This window comes from Mobula hypostoma, chromosome 25, assembly GCF_963921235.1.
Source record: "Mobula hypostoma chromosome 25, sMobHyp1.1, whole genome shotgun sequence".
Classification (NCBI taxonomy): domain Eukaryota; kingdom Metazoa; phylum Chordata; class Chondrichthyes; order Myliobatiformes; family Myliobatidae; genus Mobula; species Mobula hypostoma.
Window position 1 is genome coordinate 20,996,008 of NC_086121.1, and position 21,236 is coordinate 21,017,243.

A 21,236-nucleotide genomic window follows, 5' to 3' on the forward strand; every position below is an offset into this window, starting at 1 on the left:
AGAGTTCAATTGGATCAGTAGTTTGGAGTGACTACGGATACCTCATTTCACTGCACCTTGCAATTGAGATTTTAATTTTGGATAAATATTATTAAAAAATCAAGTAATTTTTATGTTGTAAAGATACTTCGGATTTGCTTGTTTTTGTATATAAAAATTGGTATAGATGTGTACAAGATGGATTTTTAAAAAATGAATATTTATCATTTATTTGTTTCATATACACCATGCTCCTAAAAGTTAAGTTACCTGACAAAATGAGGTTGCTCGGCTGTTTTATTGACCCCTGTATAATTTATTGACAAATACGGGTTTATTTAATGAGGGTTGCAGTAGATACCGAATTAACCAGTTATTTTTTGGGTTGTTTATGTTTTATGCTGCAAGTCTTTACCAGGTTTTTTTGTTGTCGCTTTGTTCCCTTGTTGACTTTGTGTTCTAGGAGGCATGCTCTGTTCAGTATTATTTCTTGATTTTGTGGAGGATCCTGGGAATCATGCCTCCATCAAAAGCCTATGTTAATCAAGTGGCAATGAATACAACAGAGCTGAATGAATGTGACATCCTGCATACGCTCCGATGGTCATCACGCCTTTGTATTGGCACTTACGCAACCTGGATCAAGGTAAACGCATATGCACCCCCTAGTGGCATATAGGTGCAAAGGCGCTGAGTATGATATATCAAAAAGACCCTCTTTAGTGAATATTCGAATGCTAGGAAAATGGATGTGTTGAAGAGGAAAATGTTTGGCTGGAAGAAAGACCAGAATCCTAGTTCACATTATTGCAGAATCTACAAAAATTGCTTCTGTTTTATTTCACGTTTCGTCTTTTTGTTTTTATGGCCTTTCTTCATGCAAAGTTCACTATATCCATGCCAGAGTTGCTTCACATCTGATTTGAGGTAAAGAGCTAGCAGTGGCCAGAACACAAGCTTGTAGAATTTCTCCTTGTCCAATGACCAGGCATTTTTCAAGGAAGTTCCAAGATAGTGGCTGAGTATTAATTTGGAAATGAGGGATTTGTATTCACTTATGGATTGTGCACTGTTCTCTTAACTTCTACCTCTGTGGACTAGGCACCAAACATTTTTTTGTGAAGTACTGGGATAGAATCTGCCATTAAACTTTGTATCAGTTAATGTTTTTGAGCTGTTAAATGATCTAAATATTATAGCGGGTGGCGAATTACTGTGGTAACATTTAAAAGAAATTGAGAGTAATGCTTATTTAAAAAAAAAGTGGTAGCTGATCGGTGACCAGCTTAGTACCTTGACCTCACAAATGTATGCTTTTGTTTTACCTAAGGATCACCTGGTGCGACAGGGCATGAAGCCAGACCATGCTGATTCACTGGTAGAGCTGGCCATTACCAAATGCAGTTCTGTGAAGTATGATGTAGAACTTGCAGAGGAGTATGTTGCCAGGCAGGTAAGAAGAAACTATGCCTGTGTGCTCTCTGTCTGAATGTGTTATTTGTTTTGGTATGTCAGGTTGTGTTAACTGCACTGCAGCCTTAATCATCAAATAGATGCTATTTCATTGACATATTTTACAAAGATGTGTTTTGGGGTAGAACATGGATCAAGATGAACACAACGGCTCATTGCAGAAGTGAAGAACTTTCATTGATGCTGCTTGTTTTAGTACACTGTCACTTATGATAGGTACACTGGATGGTTGGGCCGCTCCTTTCGGCAGCTGGGGCCCATTTAATATTGTATCATGGCTTGCTGTCTAGGAAAAGCAAGTTCAAGGAACCGAAATTTCTGTAGAATTTTCAGATCAACCTTTAAGTAATTGCTAAAGCATGTATCATTTAAAAATTGTGAATGTGAATTGGATGGTTTTCTCAGAACTCCTAATGTGCAATAGTTTTATCTATTCACTTGCTTTGAATATTTTTTGTGATGCTGTTCTCTCTTTTATGGATGTTCATTTAGTATCTATATGTTTCATATTAATACTATTTTCCTTTCAAAAGCTTTAAAAGGAGTTCCTTTTTTTGTCAATTTAGGTATCGTCCTGTTGTGGAATTGATGCAACTACTATTCTCCCACTAAGTCGTCTCCCTAACATGCAGACTATCTATACACTTGATGCAGTCATATCAAAGGTCCAGGTTTCTTTGGATGAGTACTTTTCCAAAGTGGCTGCAGAAACTGATTCACACAAAACCTCTGAGATCACAAAGAATTTGCTTCCTGCAACTCTTCAGCTTATTAGCATGTATGCTACCTTTGCCAGGTACAAAACAGAATTCTTGTGCATTTTTTAAACATTAAAATTACTGAAAGAAACACTGATTGTTGCCAAATTTAGCTGTTCTGTTTTGGGATCAAGCATTTCCAGGTCAGCAAAATATACATAATAGTTTTCTTTTAAAAAAAAAAGTACTTCAAATGTTCAAAGGTCCAATTTTATGTCAGAGAAATGTATACAATATACATCCTGAAATGCCTTTTCTTCGCAAACATCCATGGTAACAGAGAAGTGCCCCAAAGGATGAACGACAGTTAAACGTGAGAACCCCAAAGTCCCCACCACTTCCCCCTCCTGTGCGTAAGCGGCAGTGAGCAACAATCCCCCCTCCCCCCACCAGCAAAAAAAAAGCGCACCCGCTACCAAGCACAAGCATGAGCTAGGCAATAGCAAAGACACAGACCTGGCAGTTACCCCAAAGACTATCGCATTTCATCCGGCATTCGACAGACCACAGGTTCTCTCTCTCCCTAATGGGGGGGGGGGTGTCTCCCATTTTTACAGCGAAATGCTGTATTTCTCCAGTAGTTCCATGTCATATGTAAGGTTCCAACAATGTACAACAACTCAACCACAAACTTAGAAATGCTTAATTGCTTGTGTCAGTTTTTTCACTTCTTTTCAATTATTATTTAGTGGCAACTGTGACCAGTTTGCTAAAACATCAATTTTCTTGTGTTAGGCTCTATTTTAAAATTTCTCTAATTTTTCACCAAGAATGTTCACACATTGCTGAAAAGAAACATTTTTAATCCCAACTTTCTAGATCAGATTGTTGAGTTGAAAGGATATATTTATTCATTTGAATGACAACATTTAATCTGTTGCGAAGAATAAATAACTCCTCAAGATGTGCAGGTGTGATTTGATTGACTGTTAATGTTGAATTCTTGATTATCTATGCATCTTTAACTAGGCATGTTATAAATTGCTTGCTTGGTGATTGATGTTAGGTCATATCTACTGAGGAGCCTCTGTGAGGAGGGCTCAACTGAGAGCCCCACTGACGAGAAGCTGCAAGGTTATGCAGCAGCACTGGCGATTGGATCTGCTCGTTGCAAGACTAACTCTGTTGGTAAGGACAGTATTATTTTCCTTTGCCACTAAAAAGATGTCAGAATAAGTCATTGGTTTTGTTCTTTATAAAATAACTTTTCCAAGCTCTTTCCCTTCGATCAGGTTGCCAGTATTCTTCCACCCATTTACCCTCGTGACACTTCAGTGTTTGAACCTGGGCCCGGGCATAGGTAGACTGATTTAATCAAATCTGGCCCAACTGTGCCGTAATGCCAATGCTTTCAGATCTTCCACAAAGGCTACAGAAGTTGTTCGCATACAAGAGTCCTGTTTGTTTCCTTTCTCTCTGCTCTCTTGTTTTACTTAGCAATTTTGATGCTGGTTGCAGTTCGAACTTGGGACCTCTTTTGTGTGACAATGCCACTCTGATAAATTAACTGAAAATATTTGTGATTGCATTAGTTTATGTGTAGAAAACAAAATTTAGCATTACCCTAAAGTTTTTTTTTAATGAGTATCATTAAGGTTTCTATACCTAAGGTTTCTATATGCCTTAAAACTGCAAGTTATATGTAGGAAATGATTTCAACTCCAGCTTATTATGGATGGTGATGAAGGAATAAGTTATGGTCATGATGTTTAGGTTACTTTAAATTATGACTGGTGTCTTAAGGAAGGCTGGTGTACTGCTGAACTAGAATTTCTGTCTGTCTGAAGTGTGATACTGAAAAGTGAAATAATTCCTGTTGTTTTTACAGCTCAATTGGTAATACAGAACCTACCATCAGCTGTTCAGACACTGTGTGAAACATGGAACAATGTTCACACCAATGAGTTTCCCAACATCGGATCATGGGTAGGTGATATGTTATTCACATTTGACAGTAGAAGAATTTAAGACATAGCAGGACTGGGCCAAATGGCCCCTCCAGGTTGTTCTGCTACGACTGTTCTAAACTTCAGCTTTAGCTACACTTTCATGCTTTACCCCCAAGACCATGATACCCTTGCAGTCTGAGAAGCTACCTCATCCCTCTGAATTATTCAGTGCTTAGGTAAGTTAGACTTGATTAATAAGTTGTGAAGAAGAATCATGAAGAATCAAAAGTGCAATTGGAAGTGGAGTTGTTATTGGAAGAGGATATTATGTAGTAAGTCAGTTGTGTTTAAATGTATGAATGGATGCTAAAAATAGAATAAAGTACATCTAGAGTGAGGAAGCTGTCAACGTTAACATTAAATAGATTCGGGAGAAATTTCTCTAAAGGGATACATAATCAAGAGTCATTAATGGACGGAGAAACCTTGGCTGCATTGAATAAAACAGTTTAAATAAAGGGAACATTGATACATCAGGAATTCCGTTTCTTTGATTTAATTTGGACCTATTGAGCTGAATATTCTGTAATTTAGATATGTCCGTTCATTTTTTCATTATCAAATTTCATTGCCGTTATTATCAAGATAGGCTCTCTAAGGATTCTTACACTATATAGCACAGCAATTTTTGATGTTTGATGAGATTATTATCTTTATGTTAAGATTAATTTAATGTTATGCAGGTGTTTAAAGGGATCTTGATTTTTTTTTTGCCATCTTGTGTTCTTCCTAGCGGAATGCGTTCGCAAATGACATCATTCCTGCAGAGAGCTACATTAGTGCCATCCAGGCTGCACATCTTGGCACATTGTCAAATCAGAGTCTGCCACTGGCTGCCTGCCTAAAGCACATTCTACTGTCTCTGGTCAGGCTCACTGGTGACCTTATAGTGTAAGTTGATTGTTGATTTTGAGATCACCCTGCGACATGACTTAAAAGGTTCCAGTGTTAATAATCTTCTTTTGTATTTCATGTTGTCTATACAACCCTGAAGGCCTTTTAGCCTATTGTGTCAATTACACATCTTGAGCATTTCCCCCACACATTTTTCTGTGCTCTGGTCTCTCTCACATAACTTCAACACCTGATTTTCCCACCATGAATTTTATGAGGGTAATTATAATAAATTAACTTGTCCACCTTTAAGATGAGAAGGGGAATCCAAGTGGTTACAGAGAGAATCTCATAGTCACAAGGAGACCATGTAAGCTGCACATAGAGCACCTCAGATCAAGATTGATTATGAGTTGTTGAAGCTGTGTGTCAGCAGCACTAACTGCTACATAACTCTTGTGGTAGTTTTCACCTTATGACTAGTGAGTTGACCAGGTTTATCAGTCCTCTACCTTTGGCTGTAGTGCATGTTTCCAGAATTAAAAAAATATATATATTTTTCCACTAGATCTTATAAACTTGTAGCTGAGAGAGCTTCAGCCATTTTTGATGCTTGATGCAGTAATTTCTGTATGTGGCATCCAGTATAAAACTAAAGTTGTGTTTAGGGTTTTCAAAAGATGTAGTATTAATTCTGCAGCGCTTACTGTTGGTCAGCTGCCTGGGCATGTCATTATGTGGCTCGGTGTCAATTTTAGTTGAACACAATTCTGTGACATTTTGCTATATTAAGGCCTCTATATGAATGGAACTGTTGGTTGCATATCATATATAATAGTTTCCCTTCCTCAAACTATGTATTCCTTAGACAAGATATTCTGCAGATGCTGGAAATCTTGAGCAACACTCACAAAATATTGGACACAGAAGAGTGTAGTACCTGGAAATTGGAGAATTCAATGTTCATGCCATCAGGTTGGAGGCTACCCAGGTGGGATATGAGATGTTGCTCCCCCAGCTTGCGCTGGGCTTCATTGTGGCAACAGAGGATGCCATGGACAGACATGTTAGTGTGAGAATGAGAAGTCGAATTTAAATGGGTGGCTACCTTTGGCAGAGGACAGAGCGATGGTGCTCGAAAAAGTCTAACTCTGACATATCTGTTCATGACCTTCTTTACTGCCAGATGAGGCCAAACACAGGTTGGAAGAGCCAACACCTGGATAGCCTCCAACCTGATATTGTTAAGATCAATATCCCTTATTTGTGGTAACCACTCCCCTCTGATTCTTTTTCCCCTTTTTTTGTGCCCCCCCCATTCTGTTGGCCCTCTCACTCATTCTCCTCCACTGCCCTCATGACCTGCCCATCACCTCCCTTGGTTCTCCACCTCCTTCCCTTTATTCCACTGTTCTCTTCTGTCAGATCCCTTCTTCAGCCCTTTACCTCTTCTACCTATCACCTCCCAGCTTCTCAGATCATTGCCCCACCCCTCCTTCACCCACCTACCTTCTCCCTCACCTGGTCTCGCATATCACCTGCTAGCCTGTACTCTTTTTTTTCCCACTTCCCACCACGTTCTGGTTTCTGCTCCGCTCCTTTCTAGTACCGATGAAGGACCTTGGTCCAAAATGTTGACTGTTTAATTTCCCTCCATAAGTGCTGCCTGACCTACTGAGTTCCTCCAGCATCTTCTGTGTGTCGCTCTACATATTCCAGTTTGAATTCGACCTCTGCTCCATTTCTCATGCTGTTAATTTGTCTTTCTTTGTCCATATATGTACCTTTCTCTCTTGTACTGTTCCCATTAAACTCTCTATTTAGTACATTTATCACAAACCTTCAGTCCTAATTTTTTTTTCCTAGGTGGTGTCCTGAAGAAGTGAATCCACCACAAGTTATTCATACATTGTTGCCATTGCTGTTGGAGACGAGCACAGAAAGTGTGTCGGAAATCAGCTCTACTTCACTGGAACGGATCCTGGGACCTGCAGAATCTGATGAGTTCCTTGCACGTATCTATGAGCGACTCATCACCAGCTGCTATAATATAATTGCTCTCCACTCCGATCCCAACAGGTAGGTAAAGTGTCGTTAGTTTGCCAAAAAATCTTTTGGATTTTACAGAATATTAATGTGAATGGATAGGTACAGCACAAATTGTCACCCAGCAACAACATTGGTGTGTAATCAATATGACTGGTATAGCATCTGAATGCAACCAACCTTTGTAATGCTAAACCTTTCATAAAGTATAAATAGACTGCTTTAAACTTAAAATCATATGTTCAAGAGAGCAATGTTAACTGGCCTAAACAATTACCGCCCAGTGGCTCTGACTTCAACAATCATGAAGTGCTTTTAGCAGCTGGTAATGGATCATATACAGTGCCTTGAAAAAGTATTCAGCGCCCACAGCTATTTTCACACTTTACTCTCTCATTTGTCTAAATTTAAAATATATGGAAGTAGGATTTTTTGAGAAAAATCTACAAAGCATGTGAGTCATGTCAAATCAAACGAAAAATTCTAAAACCTGTCAACAATTTACTATAAGTTTAAAAACCAAAATTGAGGCCGAAAAACTATGCATCCCATTTTGTAATTACTATGCTAATCCTCAGATGCAATATATTACCATACCAGCTCACCCAGTTTGATGATATAGAAAATTGGACATCGCATGTTTTCAATGAATTTATAAGAATAAATATCCCCTCTCTCTGTAAGGTCCAATAGTATGATAGATTTTCAACAGACCAAACCAAAATGAAAACAAGAACATTGAAGGCAGGTTAGGGAAATGGTAATAGAGAAGCACAAATCTGGGGAAAGGTACAAGACCCTCTCAGAGGCACTGAATATACCTTGGAGCTCAAAGAAAAATGTATGATACCACACACTGCTGAGGTCAGGCCGCCCCTCTATACTTAGTCACTGGAGAAGAATGGCACATGTAAGAGAGGCTCCTGTGACATCAACACTGAGTGAGCTGCAGAAGTCAGGAGCTGCAATTGAAGATGAAGTTCATGGCTCCACAATCTCTAAGGCCTTGCACAAAAAGGGTATGTATGGAAGAGTGGCAAGGAAGAAACCATGGTTTATGAAAAAATATATCCTTGCCTGTAAAGACTTTGCAAAGTGCCGGTTAGAAGATACTGTAAAGATGTAGAACAAAGTCTTGTGGTCAGATGAGACTAAAGTGGAACTTTTTGGCCTCTGCACTAAGCATTCCATGTGACACAAATCTAATACTGCACACCAGCCAGGTAACACCATTCCTACTGTAAAGTATGATGGAGGCAGAATCATGCTGTGATGTTCTGAAGAATGGTCTTGGCCCAAAACATCGACTGTTTACTCATTTCCATAGATGCCTGATCTGCTAAATTCCTCGAGCATTGTGTGTGAGTCATGTTATGGAGATGCTTTTAAGCAGCAGGGACTGGATATCAGATTAGTAATGATGGGAAGATGAATGCTGCTAAACACAGAGAGATCCTGGATAAAAACCTAACCTCTGCCAGAAAGCTTAAACTGGGGTGTATGTTCATCTTTCAGTAAGACAATGACCCAAAGCACACTGCCAGAGCAACCATGGAGGATCTTCAAATATAGAATATTGATGTCTTTGAGTGGCCCAGACCTTAACCCGATGAAACATCTCTGGCAAGACCTCAAGATTACTGTCCACGGCCACTCCCCAACTAACCTAGCACAGCTTGACAAGTTTGCAAGGAGGATGGGCAGATCTTGCTCCATTACATTGTGCAAAGCTAATAGAGACTTATCAAAAAAGACTACTCGCTGTAATAGCTGCAGGTGGTGGCTCAACTAAGTACTGGGCAAAGGGGGATGACTAGTTCTGAACTGCTCACATTTCAGTTTTTGAATTTGTAGTTTTTCATGTTTTCCAGATTTTCCATTTTTGGGTTGGGGGGGGTTCTACTGTGGGGGGGAGAAAAAAGGAGCATGTGATTCATCAATAAAAATTCTCAGTTAAAATAAACAAAATCCATGGTTATATTACTCGTTTATGGTGAAGAAAGGCTGAATACTTTTACAAGCCACTGGAAAATATCATCTTCCAGCTACATTGCATCCTTACTTGTTGGCCTACCGCTCAAGTTGGTGCAACTGATAATACCATAGCCTCAGCCCTCCACTCTCTCCTGTCCCACCTAGAAAATGATGCCTCATATGCCAGGATGCTGTTCATTAGTTTCAAGTCGGCAGTTAACACAATCATCCTCAGAGATGGGTGGGTAAACTATCCTCGTTGGAACTCAGCACTGCTCTCTGTAATGGAATCGTGGACTTTTTGACAGAAATATCCCAGTCAGTCCAAGTTGGCAGCAACATCTTAAGTTCCATCACGCTGAGCACTAGTGCCACCAGGGCTGTGTGCTCAGCCCGCTCTCAACTGCACTGCCAGATTCAGCTCAAACTGCATTATCAAGTTTGCTGCTGATACTACAGTGGTTGACCTCATCAGCAACAGCGATGAGTAGGCATACAGAGAGGAGGTTGAGAGGCTTCTCAAATGGTGTGATAACGACAGCCTTCAGCTCAATGTGGGCAAGACAAAAGAGGTGATTGTGAACTTCAGGAAGGCACAGTTTGACCACTTTACATCACACATCAATGGCTCTGCTATGGAGCGAGTGAAGAGCACAAAGTTCCTTGGTGTCCACATGACGGACGATTTAATCTGGACCCTCAACACTTCTTCACTAGTCAAGAAGGCACGGTAGGGTCTACACTTTCTGAGGAGATTTGAGACATGCAAGTCTCTTTACCCATATTCTGACAACTTTCTGCAGGTGCACCATTATCCTGTCTGGCTGCATTGTTGTGTGGTACAGAGGCTGCAAGACATCGGACTGCAAGACCCTACAGAGGGTAGTTAAAACCGCTGAGAGGATCACCAGGGTTCGCCTTCCCTCTCTTTGTGATATTTACCAGGAGTACTACAGACGAAAGGCCCAAAGCATCCCACAATCATTCCGCACCACCCATCCCACAATCTCTTTGACCCAATACCATCAGGGAGGAGGTACAGGCACATCAGGACTACAACTGCCAGACTGTGTAACAGCTGCTTCCCTCAGACTGTGAGACTAATGAACATTCTGCCACCACCGAGGTGTCGTGACTAGATCAGCATGGTGTTTACTGTATACTTTACTGTTTACATGTGCTAAATGCATTTTGGATTATATTTTAACTTATTTATGGTAATATTTTAGTTTATGTGTTCTGTGTGTACCGTGCTCTGGAGGAACGTTGTTTCGTTTGCTTGTGTATATGTAGTCAGGTAATGATAAGCTTGAACTTGATCTGAACTTGACCTTGCCATATAAAATTCGGTTGCGTTTAGTTTGTTGAAATTGTTAGAATTCATTTTCTTCACTACTGAAACAGTAAATTAGATAATTTGGAATGTCAGATGGGCTCAAATGTCATCTCTAATTACCAAGTCAGAAGACTGGACTATAGGATTATTGAACTGCACTATAGGATTAAATACATAATCTAATTTTATACTAAATCTCCTTGCTGAGGAGCCTCAGCTATTTTTCTTATAAGAATAATTGTTATAACTGCTCAATATTAAACATCACATCATTTGTGGAAGAGCGGAGTTTTCCTGACGTCCGAGCCACATTTAGTTGCTTAATAAATCAACACCACTGAAAAATTGACTGACATTCCATTGTCTTAATTGTTTTATTGTACTAATTAAACACAATGTATAAGTTTACCAAGGCGAAGAAATTGCACATGAAGCTGAGTCATCCTGGGATGTGAAATACAAGTTCTTTGTTCTTTCCTTTGTTTTATGTTGCATACTTTAGCATTATTAAGGTGTTGACTCAGATTTAAAAATTGCTTGGGGCTGGACACCTCAAAATGGCTCCAATAGAACTGACTTTTCTGTCTTCTTTTGTTCCCAGACTTAAGAATTATAAATATTGTTAACCATTATTTGAACCCTGAATCCATGGACCTACAGTAAATGGGTTGGCGTCTAGCTTACAATTCCGTTACAATCTACAAGTCAGGTTTTAGATAGTACAGTGAGTCAGAAACACTGATTTCCATCTAATCTGGTGTTGTAATCAGTATAACCTCCACTTTATCTAGTGCTGCCAGCGTATTATATTTTGAATACGTAGGGAAAAGGATTTGAGCTGTATGGAGTGCAGCTTATTTCCTTTGCTTGGGTCATGCACTCTATCATCCTCAAATTATAAGATTTACTGTTTAGATTAAAGTACTCGTCTTAATAAATGTATGAATAGATGAATACATGTTTAGAACTTCCATGTGCTGTGCATCCCATGAATGTGAAAAACAAATTTTGTCACTGGGTGATATTCAATGCATCAGGATTACTAAGAATTTTACATTTTGTTGGTAAGATTTTTGAATTTTTGTCCAAACTGAGCTTAATGGAGCCCAGGTTTGTTTCTGTGTTAATGCTTTACCTTTCGATACTAACAGTGGTCTTGATGAAACTATTTTGGAGGAGTGCTTGCAATACCTGGAAAAGCAGCTGGAGAGCAGTCAGGCACGCAAAGCCATGGAGGAATTCTTCTCTGAACGGTAGGAAGAAGATCCTGGGAACTGCAAGATGAATTTAAATGATGCCACTGGGAAAGGGAAGAATGTTGGATTTGGTTGAAACTTTTACGTCAATTGAAATTTTATGTTATTTGATTCTTTCAAATTCCTATCTGTCTACCTACCTCCTGACCGACCGCACGCAACAGACCCTTCCAGCCTTTTGAGCCTTGCCGCCCAACACCACCCCGATTTAACCCTAGCCTAATCATAGGACAATTTACAATGAGCAATTAACCTACCAACTGGTACACTGTGGGAGGAAACCGGAGCACTCAGAGGAAGCCCACGTGGTCATGGGGAGAACATACAGACTCATTACAGACAACGGCGGGAATTGAACCTGGGTCGCTGGTTGTGCTAACCACTACACTATCAGGCCACCTCAATAAATAATCAATGAATCCTAGTCAATTCATAAACTGACATTTTCATTGGGTGTGATTCAGGATCGATAGAAATATAGCACCACTGGGATCCGTTAATGTTTTTTTTAAAAAGATGTTTATTAGGTTTTGATATTCAAGAGGTTGAGAACCCTTTAGAAATATCCTATCCTATACCTGTTGGATTGGTTTAGTAGTGTCATCTGTTTTTCTATCTATGTTACAGTGGGGAACTGGTACAGATCATGATGGCTACAGCCAATGAGAACCTATCAGCAAAATTCTGTAACAGAGTGTTGAAGTTTTTCACAAAGCTCTTCCAGCTTGGTAAGTATTGAATTTCTCAGTGGTTAATGTATTAATGCATATTTCTAGTCTGAAAATAATGATGAGGGAATGGTTGGACACACCTCTTTGTTTTTGGACTCTTTGTTTGAATTCCTTTAATAGCTAATTTAGGTTATACGTGGTTTCAGAATCAGGTTTATTATCACTGACACGTACCATTAAATATATTGTTTTGTTGAAATACAGTGCAATACATTAAAAAAATCTATAAGTTACTGTGAAAAAATAGTGTGGGGGAAAAAAAATAGCAAAGTAGTGTTCATGGGCTGTTCAGAAATCTGATGAACAATGAAAGATGCTGTTCCCAAAAACGTTGTGTTTGCAAATTTTGGCTCCTGGACCTTCTCTGATGTAGTAAATAGTTGTGATGAGAAAAGGGCATGTTCCGGATGGTGAGGGACCTTAATGGTGGAAGCCACATTCTTGAGGCACTGCCTTTTGAAGATGTAGCTCAATTTAGAAATTTCTTGGTAAACCAGGACTGAAAAGACAAACTGAATATTTTTAATGGCAATTCAACAAAATATACATTTGTCAATATTCAAATATAGAATAAATATGAAGAACTCCTTTGCAATGTTTTTGCCTTCAGAATTTTAATGATGTTTGATTTTTTTTTTGCATTGTGGGCTATGGAAGTTTACACTGCTGTATGTGGTGGAATTCTGTTCTTACCAATCAACATTTACTTTACAAATTCAGTTTCTTCATATTAAGTTGGAATATTTTAATAAATATTACTAGCATTTGAATGTACATGTCAGAATTTGAACTTAACAGAATTCAAGGATGCTTTATGTCAGATTTGTTGTTGGTGTAATTCATCAGATTGACAACACTGATATGTAAAACCTCCTTATCCTTGTCCATAGCTGATTTTACAATTGTTGCTTTTAACAATGTATGGATTTGTGTGCTTTCTTTGTTCTTTCTGCAATTTAAATTGTGGCAATGGCAATAAAATTATTCATGCCTACAACAGAATGGGAAATTTCCATTGCGATTCTGTTCCTTAGGAAACAATGATTTTGAAACTGAGCAGCATTATCTTTGGGCTGATCGAGAAAACAAGGAAGATTACATTATTATGTTGGTTGTCTAAGTTAAGCTGTTTGTAAACATCATTCTTCAAGCATGTGGCCAGATGGTTAAGGCATCAGTCTAGTGATCTGAAGGTCGCTAGTTCGAGCCTCAGCTAAGGCAGCGTGTTGCGTCCTTGAGCAAGGCACTTAACCACACATTGCTCTGCAACAACACCGGTGCCAAGCTGTATCGGCCCTAGTGCTCTTCCCTCGGACAGCATTGGTGGCATGGAGAGGGGAGACTTGCAGCATGGGCAATTGCTGGTCTTCCATACAACCTAGCCCAGGACTGCTCCCTGGAAACCTTCCAAGGTGCAAATCCATGGTCTCACGAGACTAACGGATGCCTATACTATATACTTTTAAGAATGTTGTACTGGAGTGGTTAGTTAGCTCCATAATCAGTTAAAGGAACATTGGTAAAAGTGGATGACATTTCTGAGGAGATTTGGGAGTAGTTCACAAGATGATTAATTGACCTAATTTTACTTTTCCAGCGGAGAAGAGCCCAAACCCAAGTCTTCTACGTTTGTGTGGCTCATTTGCACAACTGGCCTGCGTCGAACCCAGCCGCTTGCAAGCCTGGCTAACAAGAATGACACATGCACCCCCCAAGGACTCTGACCAGTTGGAGGTGGTACAAGAAAACAGACAACTTTTGCAGATTCTGACTGCATGTATCGTTCGAGAAAACAGGTACTTTGAAACGGAGTCCTGGGAAAGATTCAACAACAAACACTGTGCTAGACTTGTTTTTTATTCTGTGGAGAAGGTGTAGTAAGGATGTGGGCTGAAAGCATCCATACAGTATCTCACTGTAGAGGGTGAACTGATGCCCAATTACAGAAAATGGAAAATATTTTTATTGGTAATAGATTGCACTTTTCCACACTGCTTTTTAATTCATTTCCTGCCCACAGCAGCTGCTTGGGAAATATCTTGTCCACTGTGGTAAATTTTTTCAGACCTTAAACCATTGTGTTTATTTCTCATCTAAAGTTTTCATATGTAGTGCTTGATTTAGTCCCTCAGACTAAAATTAATGATACCTTTTTGAGTCCGGCTTGATTCAGACTCCAGGCAGTCAAATCTTTGGGAGAATTGAGGCTGTGTATTTCTTTTTCTGTTAATGTTAACCTCTGTCCATTCTGCATGACAAAACCATTCAAATGCTTTAATCTTTCCTTGGCACCTCTGGGGTCAACACACCTAGATGGGGTCTTAAGATGTGCAGCATCTCAAACATCAGCATTTGCATCCTCTGCCACAGGAATCCCCAACCTTCGTGTTACCACAGTGCTTTTCCAAGCCGCCAGTATATCAATATCTTTGCCTTGCATATAAATACCCCAACAGTATTATTTGGCATAATGTTCCTTAAACAAAATTCTAATCTTTGGATTTTTGCCTCCTTTGCAAACCTATCATAGTTTGATAAAATAGTTATCTGTTTTGATTCTTCACTTTGCAACATTTAACCTGGCTCTGTGAAGGAGGCCAGAATCCAGAGATTGGAAGCGTATATAAGGAGCATCAGGCTATATGAATTGCAGTGATATTCATTGGCAAGCAGAAATATTTGATTTACTAGTGGTTTAGAAACCAGTGCAAGTTGAAGACTAGAAATTCCTGCAAATAAATTGCAAATAGATGTTGTATCCCCCTTCATCTATACTATTCTGACCAAATCCTTATAACCTATTCTTTACTAGTTCTCCAGGCACTTAGGAAGGTGATGGCAGCTGGGAACAGGGATTCCCTAGGCGCACAATCAAAGGGTGAGGGGAGCCTATATCTACCTTAATCTCTGCCTCTGGTTCCTCTTGGTCTCTGCCCACATCACCTAATGACGTCACAGGTTGGGGCTGTCATTGGCAAACTTGGCGACTGTTGATAAGCCTACTGTGGGATAATATGTTAATTGCCAGATAGAATTAAAAAAACAGGTCTGTGACAGTGATGTTTGGAGGTCAGAAAGATCTATCTGACTGATGTAAGTTGTGGGATGTATACTGTGCATCAATGTTTAATGTAATAAAGAATTGCAATCACGTAATATCTATCTGCACTATTTGTCACACAGCTTTTTCTGTGAAGTGACTGTGGGACTTACTTCCTGACATCAGTACTGTAAGTTGTTCCTACAAAGAACATTTCAACACAGCTATATGTTTTCGTGTAAGTTCTTTCAAGGAACAACCTAATTAGTCGTACCTGCTGGCTGTCTCCTCCTTGGCCTGCATTTTTTTCTTCTTTGTTAAATACAGGGACTCTCCGGATTGTGGAAGATCTGACTTAACAGAAATCCAACTTTGCACACATTCTCCCATATATTTTTAATAAATTTTTATAGATGGGAAAGTTAGGTATAGAAAAGCAATGATCTTCAGGAGTTTTGGAATATGTGTAGCAGCTAATTAATTCAAAAGACAAATCTTCAAAAAATACAACAGCCCTGCAATACACCATCGTCTGTTAAGAACACAGTTGCCATTTTACAGTGGAAGGACAAATAAATGTTTTTGATTGTCGATCCTTATTGAAAAATCAGTTTATAGACAGTTCTCAGGAACAGAACCTTTGCGTAAACTGGGAAATGCCTGATTTTTTTAAATGAAATATTATCACTGATTAACATTACGTGGTTAATTTGATGCAAATGTGTTCTTATCCTCTCTTCAGCCAAGTTGGAGAAGGTGTTTGTACAGTATTACTCAACACGCTTATTCCCATGGCAACAGAAATGTTGTCCAACGGTGATGGAACTGGATTCCCGGAGCTGATGGTTGTTATGGCAACATTGGCTAGTGCTGGGCAGGGAGGAGGACACCTACAGCTTCACCGAGCAGCTGTGGACTGGTTAGAAAAGTGGTGAGTATATTAACATAATTTGGTGGGTGATTATAGTTCGAGTCCAGAAAAAAGGACTTGTGTTTAATGATTAGTTCACACGATGGGAAATTGGTTGTAATTTAATAAAAGAGAATTTGAACATGACCTGAATAGGTAATCTATGAAGTTGCATCTAGAAGGGTTTAGAAATTAGATGGTTTGAGATTATTTATACTGTTTTTCACATTCAATTTTGATGACAATGTTATTATCTTTTTCAGTAAGAAATATCTGTCCCAGAAGAATGTCCTTGAGAAGGTGGGAGCGAATGTAACCCAGGGGAAGGTGAGATAGTTTCTGGGCGTAACTGTGGTGAACTTTTAAAAATCATCATGTTTACAGAGATTGCTTTTTAAGCCACTTCTCTTCCTCTGGAATTTCTCTTTATGATGGTATGTGGGGTGGGGCTTGTATCAAGGTGCAGACTGGGTTCCATTGTTGGTTAACAAATCCTTCTGACTCTGGGTTTAACCTTTCTGTCATTCAGCATGTAGGTATGCTTGACTGCTCCTGCCATATCATGACTTATCTCGCGGATGTCATGAATGCCCTGAGACAGAGTAGTGGGCAAGGTTCAACACATGTGCTAGTGGATGGTGAAGAAAGAGCAATAGAGGTTGATTCTGATTGGGTTGAAGATCTAGCTGTGGAAGAAGAGGACTCGCAAGCGGAAGACTCGGTGAGTGGTTTGGCAAACATGCTGGTGAATAGTAAAATAGTGAATCAGTGTTCCTCTGTAAACTGACAATGTATACAGTAGCTTTATCACAGAAATGACTGGTGGGATATTCTTTGTCTTTAGGATGAAGATTCCTTATGTAACAAGCTCTGCACGTTCACAATTACGCAGAAGGAATTCATGAATCAGCACTGGTGAGAACATTGGCTTTCCGTTAAATTGGATCGCAAGGAAGCTTTGATTATTGCATGTAATTTGCAGATTATTCATAGATTCATAGAGTTATAGAGCACATAAACAACCCCTTCAGCCCAATTTATATATGCTAATCCCATTTTCCTTAAGTTTTCTGTCCTGAAGTCTTTCCTCCCCAACCACTTCATCTGGCAGCTTGTTTAAATGTTGATGAATGATTGTTCCTGTTCCTGTTATTGTGGTACAAGAGGCGGGGCAGAAAACATGAGTATAATGTTAGGAACAGTATAGTGAGGAGTTTTGACACTGTTCTCTTCAGCAAAGATCAAGAGTCCAAAAGGCTGCATTGCCAGCCCAATGCTAAGACTTGGGACATGTCCTGGAGAAGAATTTGGAATGAGAAGGAGAAGATTGAGCATTGTACTGATCACTTGAGTGAGAAGCTGTACACTAAATTAATAGAAACCTCAAAGATAATGGAATCATAGAAACATAGAAAACCTACAGCACAATACAGGCCCTTCGGCCCCCAAAGTTGTGCCGAACATGTTCTTACCTTAGAAATTACCTAGAGTTATCCATAGCCCTCTACTTTTCTAAGCTCCATGTACCTATCCAGGAGTCTGTTAAAAGACCCTATTGTATTCGCCTTCACCACCGTTGACAGCAACCCATTCCACGCACTCACCACTCTCTGCGTAAAAACAACTTGCCCCTGACATCTCCTCTGTACCTACTTCCAAGCACCTTAAAACTATGTCTTCTCGTGCTAGCCATTTTAGACCTGGGAAAAAGCCTCTGACTACCCACACAATCAATGCCTCTCATTATCTTATACACCTCTATCAGGTCACCTCTCATCCTGTTGCTCCAAGGAAAAAAGGCTAAGTTCACTCAACCTATTCTCATAAGGCATGCTCCCCAATCCAGGCAACATCCTTGTAAGTCTTCTCTGCACCCTTTTCTATAGTTTCCACATCCTTCCTGTAGTGAGGCAACCAGAACTGAGCACAGTACTCCAAGTGGGGTATGACCAGGGTCCTATATAGCTGCAACATTACCTCTCGGCTCCTTAACTCAATCCCACGATTGATGAAGGCCAATGCACCGTATGCTTTCTTAACCACAGAGTCAACCTGTGCAGTAACTTTGAGTGTCCTATGGACTCGGACCCCAGGATCCTTCTGATCCTCCACACTGCCATGAGTCTTACCATTAATACTATATTCTGCCATCATATTTGACCTACCAAAATGAACCACCTCACACTTACCTAGGTTGAACTCCATCTGCCACTTCTCAGCTCAATTTTGCATCCTATTAATGTCCCGCTGTAACCTCTGATAGCCCTCCACACTATCTGCAACACCCCCAATCTTTGTGTCATCAGCAAATTTACTAACCCATCCCTCCACTTCCTCTTCCAGCTCATTTATAAAAATCACAAAGAGTAGGGGTCCCAGAACAAATCTCTGAGACACATCACTGGTCACCTACCTCCATGCAGAATATGACCTGTTTACCACCACTCTTTGCCTTCTGTGGGCAAGCCGGTTCTAGATCCACAAAGCAATGTCCCCTTGGATCCCATGCCTCTTTACTTTCTCAATAAGCCTTGCACGGGGTACCTTGTCAAATGCCTTGCTGAAATCATGTACACTACAATCTCTCGACTATTATCTGAACTGTGTGCATCTTTGTAAAGGGCAAATGTAATTAGAGTACTAAATGTGTAGCTGAAAGGTTGAAGTGGATTTTGTTTCATGGAGCACTGGCATCTCTATTGGGACTTCAAAGAATCGAGATAAAACTGGAGAGAAAGGTATTAATACTGGATGTTAAAAAGAGACCAATACAGAAGGAATGCAGAGTAGAAATTTTGAAGTAAGAAGTAAGTCATCAAGTGTGAATAGAGGTTACTAAAATAATAAAAGGACAAAAGTAATAACTGTTACCACCTAAGCAGAGCATTTAGATAAAGAGTGCAAATGGAATTAATTATATCTGATAGCATTACACGAAACATGGCCACAAGATGATTATATTTGTACCGAATATTCAAGCTAAATGTTATTTGGAAAGGACAGAAAGCCAGGAGAAAACGGAAGAATTGCTCTATGAATTAATGCATTAGAGAGGCATTACTTAAATTCAGAAAAGCAAGATACAGAAGCAGTTTGGATGGAGATGATACGTACGAAAGAATAATTAATGGGAGTGGTATTACGTTCCTCTGAAACGGGTTAATGGTAAGACTCATTGGCATTAAAAAAAAAGGTTGTGAACCCTGACTCTAAAATAATTTTAAAAATCCTTCTGGGCTAGAAAATTTCAGTTGCACCACTGGCTGCAAGAAGAAATTCCAATGCTTCTCAGTTTGAAATGATTGTCCCTAATCTAGCAACTGGTTCTGCTCATTTGGAGCTCTTCCACTAATGGAGACCTTTCAACATCTTCTCTGTTGTGCTGTTTTTGAATTCCATGTTTAATAAGGTCCTTAGATTGGGGGGTGGGGGGAGAAGCAAAACCTTTTATTCTGAAAGGCTGAGAGACAAAAAAATGAAACTACTGGCTAGTTAACAGCTGTCATCGGGAAAATGACTGAAACCTTTATTAAAGACATTGTAGTAGGACACTTAGAATTCAAGCTAATTGGATAAAGTTGAAAGAAAAACAGAATTCAGTGAAAGTACTATATTTAGATTTCTGGAAGGAATTTTATAAGGTGCCACATTAAAGATTATCACAGCATATCAAAACTCATGTAGTAGGTAAGATGGGCATATGGTTGACGAGTTTACAGAAAACAGAGTATGTTTTTTCCTGGTTGTAAGTTGTAATGAATGATGTGCTATAAGGATCTTAACATAAATGACTTGGATGAAAGCACAGTAGGTACATTTGCTAAATTTGCTGATGACACAAAGATAGATAGGAATGTAAGTTATAATGGAAACTTGAGGTTACAAGTGGATAAAGATGGCTTAACTGAATGGGCAGAGATTTTGCAGATGATAGGAGGAAAAAATGCATATCATCTACAAACCCCATTTCCAGAAAAGTTGGGATATTTCCCAAAATGCAATAAAAACAAAAATCTGTGATATGTTAATTCACGTGAACCTTTATTTAACTGACAAAAGTACAAAGAAAAGATTTGCGATAGTTTTACTGACCAACTTAATTGTATTTTGTAAACATACACAAATTTAGAATTTGATGGCTGCAACACACTCAACAAAAGTTGGGACAGAGTTAAAATAAGATTGAAAAGTGCACAGAATATTCAAGTAACACCGGCTTGGAAGACTCCACATTAAGCAGGCTAATTGGTAGCAGGTGAGGTATCATGACTGGGTATAAAAGTAGCATCCATCAAAGGCTCAGTCTTTGCAAGCAAGGATGGGTCGTGGCTCACCCCTTTGTGCCCAAATTCGTGAGAGATTTGTTAGTCAGTTCAAAAGGAACATTTCTCAATGCAAGATTGCAGAGAATTTACGACTTTCAATGTCTACAGTACATAATATTGTGAAAAGATTCAGAGAATTTAGAGACATCTCAGTGCGTAAAGGGCAAGGTTGGAAACCACTGTTGAATGCGCGTGATCTTCGACCCCTCAGGCGGCACTGCCTAAGAAACCGTCATGCTACTGTGACAATTATAGCCACCTGGGCTCGGGAGTACTTCGGAAAACCATTGTCACTCAACACAGTCCATCACTGCATCCAGAAATGCAACTTGAAACTGTATTACGCAAGAAGGAAGCCATACATCAACTCTATGCAGAAATGCTGGCGAGTTCTCTGGGCCCGAGCTCATCTCAGATGGACCGAAAGACTGTGAAACTGTGTGCTGTGGTCAGATGAGTCCACATTTCAGCTAGTTTTCAGAAAAAACAGGCGTCGAGTTCTCCGTGCCAAAGATGAAATTGACCATCCAGATTGTTATCAGTGAAAGGTGCAAAACCCAGCATCTGTGATGGTATGGGGGTGCATCAGTGCCCACAGCATGGGTGAGTTGCATGTATGTGAAGG

At 39.6% G+C, this 21,236-nt stretch overlaps 1 protein-coding gene across 5 annotated transcripts in view; it reads left to right on the forward strand.

Moving 5' to 3' along the window:
• ubr4 (ubiquitin protein ligase E3 component n-recognin 4) overlaps positions 1 to 21,236 on the forward strand; it is a 203,153-nt gene that overhangs the window by 49,422 nt on the left and 132,495 nt on the right. For all 5 annotated transcript variants that reach the window (XM_063032895.1, XM_063032894.1, XM_063032896.1 and 2 more), the window contains exons 23-36: positions 443 to 625; positions 1,310 to 1,432; positions 2,019 to 2,248; positions 3,217 to 3,338; positions 4,039 to 4,136; positions 4,893 to 5,050; positions 6,860 to 7,072; positions 11,501 to 11,602; positions 12,233 to 12,333; positions 13,934 to 14,132; positions 16,119 to 16,307; positions 16,550 to 16,613; positions 16,816 to 17,007; positions 17,131 to 17,201. In XM_063032895.1, the coding sequence (XP_062888965.1) occupies positions 443 to 625; positions 1,310 to 1,432; positions 2,019 to 2,248; positions 3,217 to 3,338; positions 4,039 to 4,136; positions 4,893 to 5,050; positions 6,860 to 7,072; positions 11,501 to 11,602; positions 12,233 to 12,333; positions 13,934 to 14,132; positions 16,119 to 16,307; positions 16,550 to 16,613; positions 16,816 to 17,007; positions 17,131 to 17,201 (2,045 nt within the window). The remainder of the gene's footprint in view (positions 1 to 442; positions 626 to 1,309; positions 1,433 to 2,018; positions 2,249 to 3,216; positions 3,339 to 4,038; positions 4,137 to 4,892; positions 5,051 to 6,859; positions 7,073 to 11,500; positions 11,603 to 12,232; positions 12,334 to 13,933; positions 14,133 to 16,118; positions 16,308 to 16,549; positions 16,614 to 16,815; positions 17,008 to 17,130; positions 17,202 to 21,236) is intronic.